Consider the following 15,010-nt stretch of genomic DNA (forward strand, 5'->3'; position numbering starts at 1 on the left):
GTCACAAAATGGAGAATTTCATTCTATTCACTCCAGAGAATGGCAGGAATAAAACTAAAAGCATTTTTCCTTTATGTTGCTTATTTTCTCCCTTGTTGTTCATTTGCCCTTAGCCCCGAGGTAATTGGGAGCATTCAGCTTCCGGTACACATTATCTCCTACCCAGGCAAGCAACCCAGCTCTCAAACTGGAAGCACAGGGCTTTCCTGGTACCTGAGCTTGTATTTGTGTCAGCACTTCAGAAGGGGCTCACAAGTAAGGAAATGAGAGCCAGGCAGAGAATTCTTAACATGCCCTTCGTTCGGCAGTTATGACAGATACTGGTGCCACTTCTGAAATGGAAGTAGGAATGCATTTTAGATAAATGAAATGAACCTTCCATTTATCTTGCAGGATGACTGTCAGACGGCGTTTGCTATTGGCTTGCAGAAATTTCCTGATTTCATTTCATGAAACTAATACACCTGACTGAAAGAATTACTCATGCATCTTCTAGTTTACTTTTTGAGGCCCCAAATGAAACAAATTTAGAAATGAGTTGAGATAGTTATTAAAAACTAAACTGCATGCAGCACAACCCAACACATTCAATAATAAAGCATGTGTTACATTTTTCTTTCAAAGACATCAGAACACCTCACTTCTTCAGTAGTGCGGGCAAGTGCCCATTCAATAAAGGCTAGAACACCAGGTCAAGCCCAATCAGACACCTAAAAATACGGCATCAGGCAGGGCGAAGTGGAGTCAGTTGGGGCCTTACCCTGTTCCCCTCACGGGGTGGGACCGCCTTCCCCTGGTGCTGGTTCACAGCCACCCCCTTCTCAGGTGCATGGCTCTTAGCTCATGAGAGCCGCCTCTCCAGGAGGAGGTGACACCTCGCCCCCCCATACTTGGCAGCCTGTAGCTACTGACTGAGGGACAAGGAGGAGTTGGGCATAAATTGTCAGCCCCCCTGGCGTCAAGGGGACCAACTGCAGTTCTCATGCTCCAGAGCTCCCACTGGGTCCGGACTTCAGCGGGGAGCAAAGCCTTGCCTAGTTCCTTTCTCTGCTACATTCCTCCCTCACTGCAGCTTGAGAACATGCCTACGACACCCCCACGTGCACATGAATGCCTTTCTCCCAGCGTTCTTCCAGGAAACCCAACTGAACACACAGTCATAAATTATAGTTATAAATTAACAGTAAGAGTCACTGTAAGTCGATCAACAGCCATAGGTAGTATGACAGGCAGTGCAAGTGGGTTAAAATGAAGCTGCATATTGGTTAGTGACTAAGAGACTGTCCTCTGAAGTCCAACATACCAGGGCCAAACCCTTGCACTCACACACAGCAGCTGGGAGATCTTGGGCAAATCACACTGTCTTAGTTGGCCAGGGGCTGCTGTGACAAGTACCATACACTGCTTGGCCTAACCAACAGGAATTTATTGGCTCATGTTTTGGAGGCTGGAAGTCCAACATGCAGGCACTGGCAGGGCTTGCTTTCTTTTGGACTATGAAGTGTTCCGGCAACCCTTCATCAAGTGGCCATCTCTCTCTCCTTGTGTCTGCTCCTCTGATACCCACTGACTTCTGGCATCTACTTGCATTTCCAATTTCCTTTGCTTGTAAGGACTGCAAAAGTATTGGACTAAGGCCCCCCTGATTCCATTTGGCCTCATCTAAATAAAGTATATGAAGATCCTATTCACAAATGAGTCCACACCTTGATTAATAATAACATCTTCAAAGATCCTAGTTACAAATGGTGTGCTGGTTTTGATGTATTATGTTCCCCTAAATTCCATGTTCTTTGATGCAGTCTTGTGAGGGCAGACGTATTAGTGTTGATTACGTTGGAACCTATTGATTGAGTGTTTCAGTGGAAATATGACTCAATCAACTCTGGGCAAGAATTTTGACTGGATAATTTCCATGGAGGTATTACCACACCCATTCAGGGTGGGTCTGAATTAAATCACTGGAGTCCTATAAAAAGTCCTTCACAAACAGAAGGAGCTTGGAGCTGCAGCTGAGAGACATCTTGAAGACAGCTGTTAAAAGCTGATATTTTGGAGAACACCCTTTTGAAACACAACCTGGGAACAAGCAGACGCCAGCCATGTGCCTTCCCAGCTAACACAGGTTTTCTGGATGCCAGTGGCCTTTCTCCAGTGAAGGTACTCTATTGTTGATGCCTTACCTTGGACACTTTATGGCCTTAAGACTGTGACTGTGTAACCAAACAAACCCCCTTTATAAAAACCAATCCATTTCTGGCGTCTTGCAAAACTGCAGCATTAGCAAATGGAACGAATGGGTTCACACTCAAAGGAATGCAGATTAAGACTTGAACATGTTTCTTTCTTTACGGGGGGGGGTGGGGGGTTCAATTCCCAACACATATAAACTCTGCAAGCTTCAAGTCATCTTCTATAAAATATTAAAAATAATGCCCATGCCTTAGTGCTGCTGAGAGAGCTAAATAACGAGATGCACACAAAGAGCTGAGCCTGGAGTAAGGCACCGTAAATGCTATCTGCTAGCATTGTTGTTGATATCATTGCATGACAAATTAGGTCATTAAAATTACAACAAATAAGCCTAATGCCAAGTTTCCAATTAGCAGGGAAAGTTTTTTTCCTCAAACATGAGGGAATTCAGGCATCGCTTCAGCAAGAGCAGAGAGAGAGTAAACAGAAGGATAGTACGCATTAAAATCTCAGATATGAAAGGAACTTGGGGACAATCTGGCCTACTCTTCTTCCTGACTCTTCTCAAAACCTATGGTAGAGAAAATTGAGGTACAGAGAGTGGAAGGGATTTGTTCAAAGTATCATCTGGTTATTTACAGAAATGTGAGATGCACTGAATAAATGCGTTCGTGATTAGCCAACAATTAAAATGGGGAAAAAAAGGAAGAGGGAACATTAAGCACATTCTTAGGGATGGCCTTATTTTTCCTAGCCCTGCCTGGCAGAGAAGCCCAATGCCTGCCCGTGTCTGAGTTTTCTGCTTCTTATTGGGCACACAGTTAAACTCCATATCCCAGGACCCTGGCTCTAAGTTGAGGACATATGATGGAGAAATGACCAATTTAATTTGGGCAGCAGGGTTTGCCTGCCCCTCCAGGCATGGCCCAGAGAGCTCTTCTTTGTGGTGCCCTCCATTCTGGCCCACCCTCCATGCCAGCCCCGGGAGGCCATGGGTTGAAGATGGCTGCACAGTCCGAAACAGCAGCCTGGGTTCCTGAATGGTAGATGGTGCCACCCACCGACCCTGCACCAGACTGTCCCGGGACGGAGAAGTCAGCCGTCGTGTGTGCGTGTCTAACCACCGAGGATGACACGGGTCATTGACAGCAGCCAACCCACATCAACTAACACTCTCTGAAACTAGGGCTCTTGCAAAATCTTATTCCTGATCTATCAAAACATAAATAAGCAACTACAAATTCTCAGGAAGTTGTAAGGAAAGGGAAGTAATAGGTAGATAAAACAACTCTTGACAGGGATTTTTCATCAATAGACAAGAATCAGTGGGGGTGGGGAAACTGCACAACCTTAGGTTCCCAATCCCTGGGTTCCTGTCTACTGGGGACCGTGCAATTACTGCAAAATAAACATTAACCAAGCATTGTCTGATGAACTAAAAAATAAATATATTTTGTCCTATTGTGTTCACTCATTCATTCAGGAAATACTGAGAATTTACCAAGTACTCGGAGCCATAACAGATGAGAAACTTTTTCCTAAAAGGTCAGATAGTAAATATTTTAGGCTTGGAGGACCAAAGGGTCTCTCTCTGTTACAACTGGCCTGAACAGCTGATATAGCCACCACAGAGACATCTGTGTTCCAATAAAGCTTTATTAAAAAGGTCTCAGGATTACAATACTCGAGGAGTGTGGCTGAATAAAAATGAAACTTCAACTCTTTAACTATGACCCGCAGGCCTTCATTTTTGCTGACCCCTGAGGATTTTAATGAAGATAATCCCTACGATTCCTTCCACTTCCAAAAGACTATGATTTTAAGAATATATGATACAGAAAGGCAAAAATAAATAAACAAATAAAGCTTGGAATCATCATTTTTGAGCACTGAGAGGGAGACCTGTCTCTCCTGGCCCAATATAAATATAAAATATAATGTAAGAAATTAATCAATGTGAATATCTCATTTAAATGGTTATCCTAAATTATTAATTAATTCATCATTCTTTAAATCACACAGGAGAATTCCAACTGAGTGTAGTTATAGCATAATGTTATGAGCCATTAGAGTGTGCTGTTATTATAAATTGGCTTAATTTATTTTTAAATTTAATTTGATATTAATAAAAGGAAGCAATTTTAATTCAAGAATCCCAGCAGCTTCTTTGATAATGGCCACTAAGGATTCAGACATGTGTTTGGTTATATGAGAAATCTAAAGAGAAAAATTTCCCCAAGCACATCTAGGAGCTTTGAGATTCAATCAAGTAATCTTAACCTCACAGACTAGGAAAATGACTTCCTCAAAGCATGTGGAAACTGAGGCAGCAGTCATATAACTCAGGGATTCTCAACCTTGGCATTACTGACATTTGGGACTGGATAATTCTTTGTCAAGTGGGGATGGGCTGGCTGGTGCATTGTAGGATGTTGAGCAGTATCCCTTGTTTCTACACACTAGATACCAGCAGCAGCAGCCCCTGCCCCAGCTATGACACAAAAAAGTCCCCAGACATCACCAAATGTCCCCAGGGGGTCAAAGCACCCCCAGTGTAAAATCACTGGCCTAGATAACTCAAGTTGAAACTCAAATCTCCCAATCCCAGCTATACAGAAAAAAGAAATTATAATCTAACTTAAGTGTCAAGATAATTCTCTACCAAAAATGATTATGTTGTTAGAAGATTTAACAGTTTTCAATTTGGAAATCATAGAGAAGCAGGTGGCTGACTGGAATCCAGATTTCCATTTTCTGCTTATTCCAGCAGTTGTGAGTGAGAAACAGGCTGGGAATTCTTTTCCCTCGGTAACAAAACAATATAAAAATGAACTTTGAGCTATTTCCCAAAAGAATGTTAGAAAGATACTGAGGTTAAATGAGTTGCAGCCCTTTTGTGTTCCTGGACACTGCTCACCAAGGACCCACTGCCAGCCATCCACCATATACTCCCAGATGGGCAAATGTTGTCAATTAGTCTTGAGGCTGGCTGTATTTTTTATATTTTCCAAGAAGCTTTGTTCTTATATAACAACCATAGTGATCAAAGCAAGGAGAAAAGCGATGCTGATGATTTGAATCTGCTATGACGCTATGAACTAAGAGAGACGCACGCTTGTAAACTGTGATGTCTTCTATCACCATGCCTCAAAATGACTGGTTTTCAGTACACATGGCTAAATTTCAACAAACGGTAAGCTACAGGGAAATCTATCACTCTCTGAATGGAAACATGCCTTATAAATGGTATCACGTTAATATTTGATTTTCTAGTCATTTATGAAAAACAGGTTTTTATTCTCTTAAATTAAAGGCAACTCTTTAAGAGTTAAGAGTTGAAGAAGATTCTGGACTGTTCATAAATAAAGGATTATCAGGTCTTTCACTTTAAATATGTCAATGGATGACTGTTTGATCATCAAATAAGTACACAGCAAGTTTACTTCACAGCATATTTACATGTAAATATTCCTCAAGGGATGTTTTAGTTTCCTAGGCTGCTGAAAGCAGATACCATGAAATGTGTTGACTAAAACAATGGGAATTTATTAGCTTATAGTTTTGAGACTGAGAAAAATGTCCAGATCAAGGCATCATCAAGGCGATGCTTTCTGCCCAAAGACTGGCTGCCAGTGATCCTTGGCTCCTCTGCCACATGGCAAGGCACATGGTGGATCTGCCGCTCTCTCCCTTCTCTTCCGGGTTCTGTTGCTTTCACCTTCTTGCTTCCATGGCTTCCTCTCTCTCTTTCCCTGTCTCCTCTCTTCATTCCATTTATAAAGGACTCTAGCAAGAGGAATAAGACCCATCCTGATTGAGGTGGGACACACCTTAACTAAAGTAGGCTTGTCAGAAGGTCCTACTTACAATGTTCGCACACCTACAGGAACGGATTAACTTTAAGAATATGTATTTTCTGGGGTACTCACAGCTTCAAACCACCACAAGTGATGTCAAGAAAGTTACCTCAAACAAATAATGCACATTCAGGGAAACAGTAATTCTATCCCAATCCCAGCTCAAATATTTAACGTTTGAGAAGCTCTACTAGAGGTGTCTCAAGCTCACGAGGGAGACAAGCTTCTGCTTGGCAAAACAAAAAGGGACTCTGGAATTGTGATTCTGTTGATTGTAGTTCCAAATTGTTCCCAGCATCAGGGTTATCGGGCATTTTGACCTCATGGTGGATTTTCTCATACTGAAGCCACCCCACAAAAGCTCATGGTGGTAGTCGGAATCAGGCCCCCCCCTCCCACCCCCAAGAAAAGGCATGTTCTTCATCTCAATCCACATTCCTGTGAGTGTGAAATCATGTGTAAATAGGACTTTTTGGAGGTATCATTTTCAGTCCAAGTGTGGCCCAACTGAACAAGAGGGAGTCATTATCCATATCACTGGAGGCCTTAGACAGAGAAGAAAACTGTAGCCAGAAGTTAGAGGAAACCACTGGGAGAAGCCAGCAGTCTGCAGAAACCAGAAGTGCAGACACAAGGAGAGAGGGATGGCCATGGGACAGGGGGCAGAGATGCAAGCCAAGGAAGCCCAAGGATTGTAGTCAGCCAGCACCTGAACACGACATTTTGGGGATAAACCATGGCCAAGGTGACAGCTTGATTCTGGACTTGCAGCCTCTGAAACTGTGAGCTAACAAATGCTTCTTGTTCAAGCCAACCCAGTGTGTGGCATTTGTCATAACAGCCTGGAAAACTAAGACACCCAGCTTTTTCACTAGCCACATTTGGCAACTGCACACTTGCAGGAAATGTAGCTAGGCCAAATTGAGATGTGCAGAAGTATAAAATACATTCTGGACTGTTCTGGATTTTGAAGACTTCATACCAAACAAACACAAAAAAAAGAAGAATGAAAAAACCTTAATTTCTTTTAATGATTGTATGATGAAGTGCTAATATTTTGGATATATCGAGTTAAGTAAAATATACTAATAAAAATAGTTTCACTTGTTTCTTTTCTTACCTTTTTTAGCACGTCCACCAGGAAACCTTAAATTGCCTAGGGGTTGGCATTTTGTTTCTATTGGACAGCACATGCTGTAACACCAGTAATGCCCTTTGCTAAAAAGTGTGCCCAGTCCATTTTGTTAAGCTTGGAAATAGTAATTTAAATTAAAATAAAATATTCATGAACTCATCAAGCCCTCTTTCCTGAAGACACATAAGAGCAAACAGCCTGTTTGAAGAACTGCCAGCTTTCTCTTTCTCCACTCGAAGTAAACAGTGGTCTCCAGAGCAGTCACACAGCCAGGGAATGCAAAGAGGAGAGCTGATTGCTTCACACCAGTGGTACAGTAATGTCTGATATCTGTTATCAGGGCTCTGTTTCCAGAGTCACCATTCAGAAGACCACTATCTTCTTCCTTTGGTCCTACATCGGCAAACTAAGCTCTCACAGGATCCTCATAGAACTGGATCACAAATCTGGATCTATCTTCAAAGCCGTAGCTTTTTCGTACCAGTATCAGCTTTCCTGGGAAGGACTGGCTTATATTAAGACCCTGGTGGATCAATATCAAACTCTAACTCTGAAGATTCTGGACTGTTCATAAATAATAGCATTACAAGGAGAAGGAAATAACATTAACATCTCTTCAATCACTTCTTAAACCTCTAGCGTATGAGGGTAATATTAAAATTGGGTGAGGAACTTTTTCCAAAGTACACACATCTCAAGGACTCTGGCATGCTCTATGGGGAAATTCCAGGATCTTTTTGAGAAACTGCTGTAATCCTCTACTTCCCCAAGACACCCTGAAGGCCAAACCAGTGTGTGTGTGTATGGTGGGTGGGGGGGGGGGGGTACTGAGTAGGTCTTTGTGATTCAGATCTGCCTCTAAAGCAAATCCTGCTTTCAAGCATAAGGATCTCAGGCTCCTTCTTCAAACTGTAGGAACAGAAGCAGGAAAGTTGCAGATTCATCTGCTGTTATTTATTCTTTGCTACATGTGGTTTTTAACCCACCTATGCATATTTATTTCATTCTAAATGATAAAGGAAAAGCAAAGATGCTTTTCAAAGAAGATTGGTTTTACAAGAATAGGAGGGTCAAATGCATCAGCTAAGGAATCAATGATTACTTTAACTGGGGGAAGAAAGGGGCACTTTCAGACATTAAGGAAATTCCCTTGAATTGTCTATCATCTGGGGAAAGGAAGCCCTGTTCTACCCTGACTAACACCTTCACATCCATCCGTCTGCATCTCCTCCAACACTGAGCTAACTGGGATGCAAAATGGAAGCGTGACAAAAATAAATTGCACCTACCTGAATCAGAGACAGATCCTCAAGCTGTAACCTGAAGAGGTAGTTTCTACAAAATACAAAAAGATAGTTTTATTTTTAATAGATTCATATAATAGTTTATAAAAATCACAAATTCCAAAGCATCCTCCTGCTATGAAGGCATGCAGCACAATTTTTCTTGGACCTCCCAGCACAAAGAGGCATTCTGTGTGTCAACAGATGCACGTCTGGGAGAAGTGAGGCAAATTAGGAATAAGGTGTGTGTGTGTGTGTGTGTGTGTGTGTGTGTGTGTGCATTTAGTTTCACTAAGTTAGTAACAGGCTCTCTTGATCTATGTCGAATAGGTAAAAGGACACAGACATTGGATTCTGAACCCACGTTCAACTCAAGTAAGCCAATATAAACCCATTCCTCCTGAGTCATCATCTTTACTGTTCACCTACATCCAACAGGTATTATAATTACAGCAGTGCAGAGATTTTGAATTAAGCAATAGTCTAAGAATTTGTTGGATGAATTGAATACAGAGGAGGGCAGAAGCATCAACTTGTCTGACGGCCTAAAGGAAGCAGATACCATCAGGGATCTGAAAGAGAATCAGCACAGGCTGCCCAACTATGAAACGGGAAATCTGAACAAAAGGAAACTATCCATTTTCAACAATAAAGGGGAAGAGCAGTGAAATACGTAATAAAGATCAGCAGGGCACTGGAAAAAAAATGAACAGTATTTACTTTATGCTTTGAAGTATAATGCTGTAGCTTTTAGAAACAACTTCTTGACCTTCCTTGTGTGACACTTTGGCACCAGCTCCAATGGGGAGACCTTACTGACATGTAGATGAGAAGCGGGACAGCTGGGGCAGCACTGAGCAAGGCAGTGGCATCTCCTGAAAAGCAAGTGTGGCTATGGGAAGGGTCTTGGAGAAGCAGAGGATGCGGTCCTAATGGGTTGGTCCAAGATTCCTTCCATGGCACTAAGAGAACAACATTTCCCCAACACTAGGAAAACAAAAGTAGATTGTTCTCACCACCACAGTGTGGGGAAGGAAAAAATGTGGAGGTGGGACACACACTGCCAGCAGGAGTGAAGAGTGACAGCCACGCCAGGCCAAGGGTGAATCCTTGAGAGGCCCGAGAAACACCCGATCACTGGGGATGGGAGTGGGGAGAGCAAAGCATTATGGTACTTGTTCATCGCTGCTGGAGGGGAAAGGGCACGGAGTTCACTTGTGGGATGGCTCCAAGCATCAGCACTCCCCACTCCAGCCGCTCGGTTTACTCACAATATATCCCCCACACAGATTTTTGCCATCCTGACTCAGGGAAAACTGCCTCCCAAATTATATAATGGTCTCTTCACCTGACTCTCTCTGACACTCCCATTTAGCCACTGAAATACTGCCACAGAGGCTTCCAGAAGCAAACAAAGGGCAGCACATGCCACCCCTACCATGAAAACCTTCTGGAGAAAACGGCCCTTCTTTTGATTACAGTTGAGCCATAGCCCTCTATGCCAAACCAGACTAAAGATGCCTTTGACGAAAGGTGGGTATTGCCAAAGACTATTTTTGTTTCATCAGACTCCAGCATATCCAAGATTTCCAACAGAAATGCTGTGCAGAAGGGGAAGGAAAGTGAACTCAGGGCATGCATGGAAGACTACAGACAAGCTGCCAAGATACGGGCCACTGGAGACTCGCCAGCACCTGAAGATTTGCTGAGCTCCCACTTGATGGTGGAGAGAAAGGGGGCACACCTCTGCAAGGGGAAGTCAGAAACCCTCGCACACTCACAGACAGAACTTCTGACAAGGGGCCTGTGTAGGTGCACCAGAGGCAAATGCTGGGCACGGTACAACCTCTGCCCCAGGACCCCACGGTCAGTCCAGCTCCTTCCCTTCACTTCCTTTCGCACTGCAGAAGGCAGTGCTCTCTGGGGGTTAGGAGTACTTGTGCAAAAGCCAGGGCTCTGCCACCACACAACCTTGAGAAGGGAGCTCACTGCACTTTGCTTTGATTTTCTCACCTGCAAAATGGATTTAATAATCATACTTACCTCCCAGGGCTGTTGTGAGATTTAATGAGTTAACCCACAGAAAGCACTTAGATTGGGGTCTATCAGACAGAAATTGGTAGCGCTCAATTAATAGTAACTACTTTTAGATATTGTATGAAAAATATTAAAATCTCCCAGGCACATTGAAATTCACATCATATTTTCCACTGCTCAGAGAGTCGAAGGGTGTTTCTGCCCTCCGACAATGAACAATTATTTGTTTGTTCAGGTATTTGGGGGTGTTGATGGTAAGGATAGTGGTGGCACTATTGGGATTATAAAAGACAACTCTCTTTATCTCATAATTGATTCTGGGACCCAGTCATCCCACTCTTTGCCAGCCCACTATTATAAGAAAGACCTTTTTCTGTAAATATTCCCAATAAAAGAAACCATTCATATTTTCAGTCAATGGATCACCGAGAGTGTTGGTGTTCTAAAGTCCATATATGTGTGTGTATGTGCCTCTCTCTCTCTGTCTCTCTCTCTCTCTCTCACACACACACACACATGCACTACAGTATGTATCTCTGGGAACAGTCTAGAAAGGAAGCTCTCACACACAGAGGAGGAGCTGGACGTGCCCTCCTGCCATAGTGCAAAGAGGACATTAGCTCTCTCTGAAGAGCTCCCTCAATGGACAGCTGGAAGGAAAGTTCAGAGCCCCTCTCTTGGGGTAGGGGCTTGGAGGAGGTATCACTATCATTCTATACAAACTCTAGATCCAGTTTTCTGGTGTTTTCTGTATGGAAGACACTGGTTTAGAATGAAACTGTGCCATATTGTCATACTTTTTCTGCCTCTCAGGTGCCAACACTCTGTAGAGCTCCTTCCGTCACCCTGTCTCCACCACTACCAGTGGGTTTCAACCATCTCTCTCTCCTTTTCTAAGCAGCTGAGAACCAGGGTGCTCCCCCAACCATCTCAGCAGATTAACAGATCAATATGGCAGAGGCATTCCAACGGTGAAAGTAGGGTGCAGAGATGAGGCCCTGCAAACTGGGGAAAATCCCACAGTGATTATGATATCCATCACTACCACTGCCCTCACTGTGCCCACACCTAACTGAGAACCAAACAGGCTCTGAAATTTCCCTTTAGTTAGTATTTCCAGGTCACAGGATGCAAGTTGCTGATATTTTAACCTATTCCCTAGTTTTTTAATCTAAGAAAACCATAGAATCCAATAATTAAAGAGCTAAGTTGTCATTGAAGAGTTTATAGTCCCCAATTTGAACATGGGAACACACAAATTAAGAGGTGCAGTATTATGTCCAAGATTATAAGGATGTGGAAACAGTTCTGCGATGAGAAACATCACGTCTCACCTTGGTGGCCCTTGCCCTACTGCACACGGCCTCACAAATTCCTACACCAAACACCCCCAAGCATGCACACACAAACATATGCACACACAAAGTACTAGGTTTTTAGAGTTCATTCACAGCCACATTTAAAAATCATTTTAAGGCAGGTACAAGCCTCAGCACTGCTAATGACAAGCTTTTGATCCTAGTCCATCAATCCTTACCTCTGGAACAGTTATCTGGCTGTGACATATGTCAACCCATTGAGAGAATGGTCTGGCTGATTCAAAGATATCTTTTTCACCCTCATTATTTCATGTGAATTCTTCCTGAAACTGCATGTCCATACTTATTCTAAAGAGGGTTAGCTTATTTCACTTATGAAATGAGAGCACTAAACTAGGCAATCTGTCAGAACATTCAAAGAACACAAACTCCTAAAAGACTATAACTGTTTAGATATATGCAATGCCCAACACATTTAGATAAATACATGGTCACCAAAAGAAAAACTTTTTATCATGAAAAATTTCAATAAATTCCTGACATATTCTTTTCAAAGGTTTTTGTTTTTGTAATTAAGTACTATATCCCCAAATAATCTTATATGAAACCCAAATGTACTTCTGTAATGAGAGGTACATATAATGTCTTATAAAATAGTTAAGATAATTTTTATTGGGATAAATTTACTTGTTAATCAAAAAAAACCAGTGGAGTTATAGCAGCTAGCTACAGTCTAGCATAGCTTCAACATCCATTTAATTTCTATAATCACGTTGGTTGACAGTTTATATTTTTTTGTTGCTGTTTTGTTTTGTTTATTTTTAGTGTTTTAGTAGGTGCTTTTAGATATTTGCTTAAGAAATGAATGTGACCCATGCAAAGCACCAGCAGGCAGTTTAATGCATTGCTGGAACTTTCTCTGTTAGCAAGTTGTAATTTCAAGTGTTCATTTTATCTATTACAATTTTCAACTATTTAAAAAGTATTTTAAAAACAAACTTAAATGAAACATTTGTGGAATCCCTTAATTACTTCCCTGGAAACGAAGAATGTGATAAAGCACAGTGTGGATTCCACTATTGTCAAAGCCCTATCTTCAAGTGCAACTCCAAGTGCATTTTTGCTGTAGGAAAAATTCCAATCCAGCTAGCAACAAGAGGGACTTGAAATCTCCCCAGACAACTTGATCCATCACAGTTTAGGTCATTGACCTCTGAAGTTAAAGGTTATGAAAAGAAAGAAAATCTTCTAAAGGGAATAAAAAATTGATCTTCCCAGATGTTGGGCCTTCACACAGTAAAGTAAGATGTACGGTCCCCTGCAAGCAGAGGGTCCCCAGGGCACTGCAGAAGAGGCAACCACTTTATCTTGCAACTGCGAGAGCACAGAGGAGCGAGAGCAGTAGATGTGAGGCTCATGAGAAAGGCCACCAACCTTTCCAACATGAAGGAGCGACGCTCATGGCATCCAGCCACCCGGGAATGCTAACTCAACGTTTCACACAGGGTCAGTTTCTCAAACAGGGCAAAGCTTCAAGCAACACAAAGCAGTTAAGTGGTCTCATTCATCTCCTAACCCCCGTAGATGTAAATGGGCAGTAATAAGGAATATCGCCATTCTTCAGGGGGAAAACCCTGGGGTCAGAGGTTAGGAAATTTGATTCTTAGACTGTATTATTTGCGCAGCTTAGGGGAGCTGTTCTATGTTTTCATTCTTCTCCTCTCATTACAGAAGCACAAATTGAGAAGTTACCAAGCCGTAAGGTTCAGATTTATGGCTAAAGTAAATAAAAATGAGTTTTTCTTCCCTTGGTAGGGACTGATTTTTTTTTTCTCAAATGTCTTAGAATAAGATTTAACACTGCACATTCAACTATAAAAACTATATTACTTTTAGGAATAATAATATATGAAGAGTACTGAGAAACAATGAATTGAATAATTCAAATCACAATGCCATTAAATTTGGCAAACGCAACCTGACAATTTTGAAGCCATTCATCTTTTCACCATTAGATTTCTGATTGTGTTCTCTCCCTCTTCACCAGAGTTTATTTCTTATTGACTCTAGAACTGAATAAGTCATTTCTGCATCCCATAGCATCCCCAGAGGCCTATTAGCCACAAATCACTAAGCACAATAATATATTCTCTTAGGGAGCAGCATGGGCCTTAATAAATGAAGTTCATTTGTGTCTTCGTGTAAAGTAATAAAATTCAGCTTGCATTAAAGAAAAGGTTGAGCCATCATGAGCATATTAACTAAATGACTCATTTTATCCAGAATACCATAAAACTTAACTCTGACCTCCATTAATTATGAAAGACACAGGTGTTTTAAAGTGACATTCTCTTAGACTAACTCAATTGGTCTCTGATGAATAGGACTATAAAATCAAAGAAAAACATTCCAAGTACTGATTGAACATGTAGGCTAGAGGCTTGCTTATAACTGAGTAGAAGATAGAATAATTAAGAAAGGTAGACTTGCATTTTACACGAAGAGAAAGCAGAAAAGCAAGTAAAACCATCAAAAACTTTTTTAATGATGGTGATAAAGAAATTTTGTTGTTGTTTAATAAAAGACCAAGGTTGATCACGAAACAAGCTGAAGGCAACACATACACATCAGATAAACCAGCACCAGTCAGATAAGTGTGACACGGATATCAAGTGGAAAGTTACTCTCAGGAAAACCTACCCCAGCTTCATTCTATGATTTTTATTCACCACAAGGCTCTATCCAAACTGTTGTCCATATCTAACCGGCACAGAGCTTTAAACAGTGAAATCCTCTATGGTGCCCCAAAATATCAGTCTCATCAATAGACTCGAAGATAAAAATATTATGGCTTTGAAGCTACAGAAAAGTATTAACTATATTCCATTTAGCACAAAACACTTTTTATAAAAATTATCTTGATTAGCTAAATGTAAATACTTAACATCTCAATCCTATCAATAACTTTAAAGAATATGAAGATTTAATCTAATCATGCAGCCAACTCATGTAGTTTGCCAACCTACCTGTAGTTCGTACTTCAAAGACATTTCATTATTCTGGCCAATCAAAATCAAATTCTAGGACCATTTTTTTTTTTTTGGTAGGCATAACCCTTGTAAAAGTATCTTTTTCATGCACTTTTTAAACAGGTTTATGAATGTTGTTTTTTATTCATTTTGCAGA

At 41.5% G+C, this 15,010-nt stretch overlaps 1 protein-coding gene across 2 annotated transcripts in view; it reads right to left on the reverse strand.

The window, feature by feature from the left end:
• Positions 1-15,010, reverse strand: part of SEMA5A (semaphorin 5A) — a 524,772-nt gene that overhangs the window by 283,912 nt on the left and 225,850 nt on the right. For both annotated transcript variants that reach the window (XM_037799396.1, XM_037799395.1), the window contains one exon: positions 8,475-8,520. In XM_037799396.1, coding sequence (XP_037655324.1) covers positions 8,475-8,520 — 46 coding nt within the window. The remainder of the gene's footprint in view (positions 1-8,474; positions 8,521-15,010) is intronic.

Source organism: Choloepus didactylus, chromosome 11 (genome assembly GCF_015220235.1).
Source record: "Choloepus didactylus isolate mChoDid1 chromosome 11, mChoDid1.pri, whole genome shotgun sequence".
Classification (NCBI taxonomy): Eukaryota; Metazoa; Chordata; class Mammalia; order Pilosa; family Megalonychidae; genus Choloepus; species Choloepus didactylus.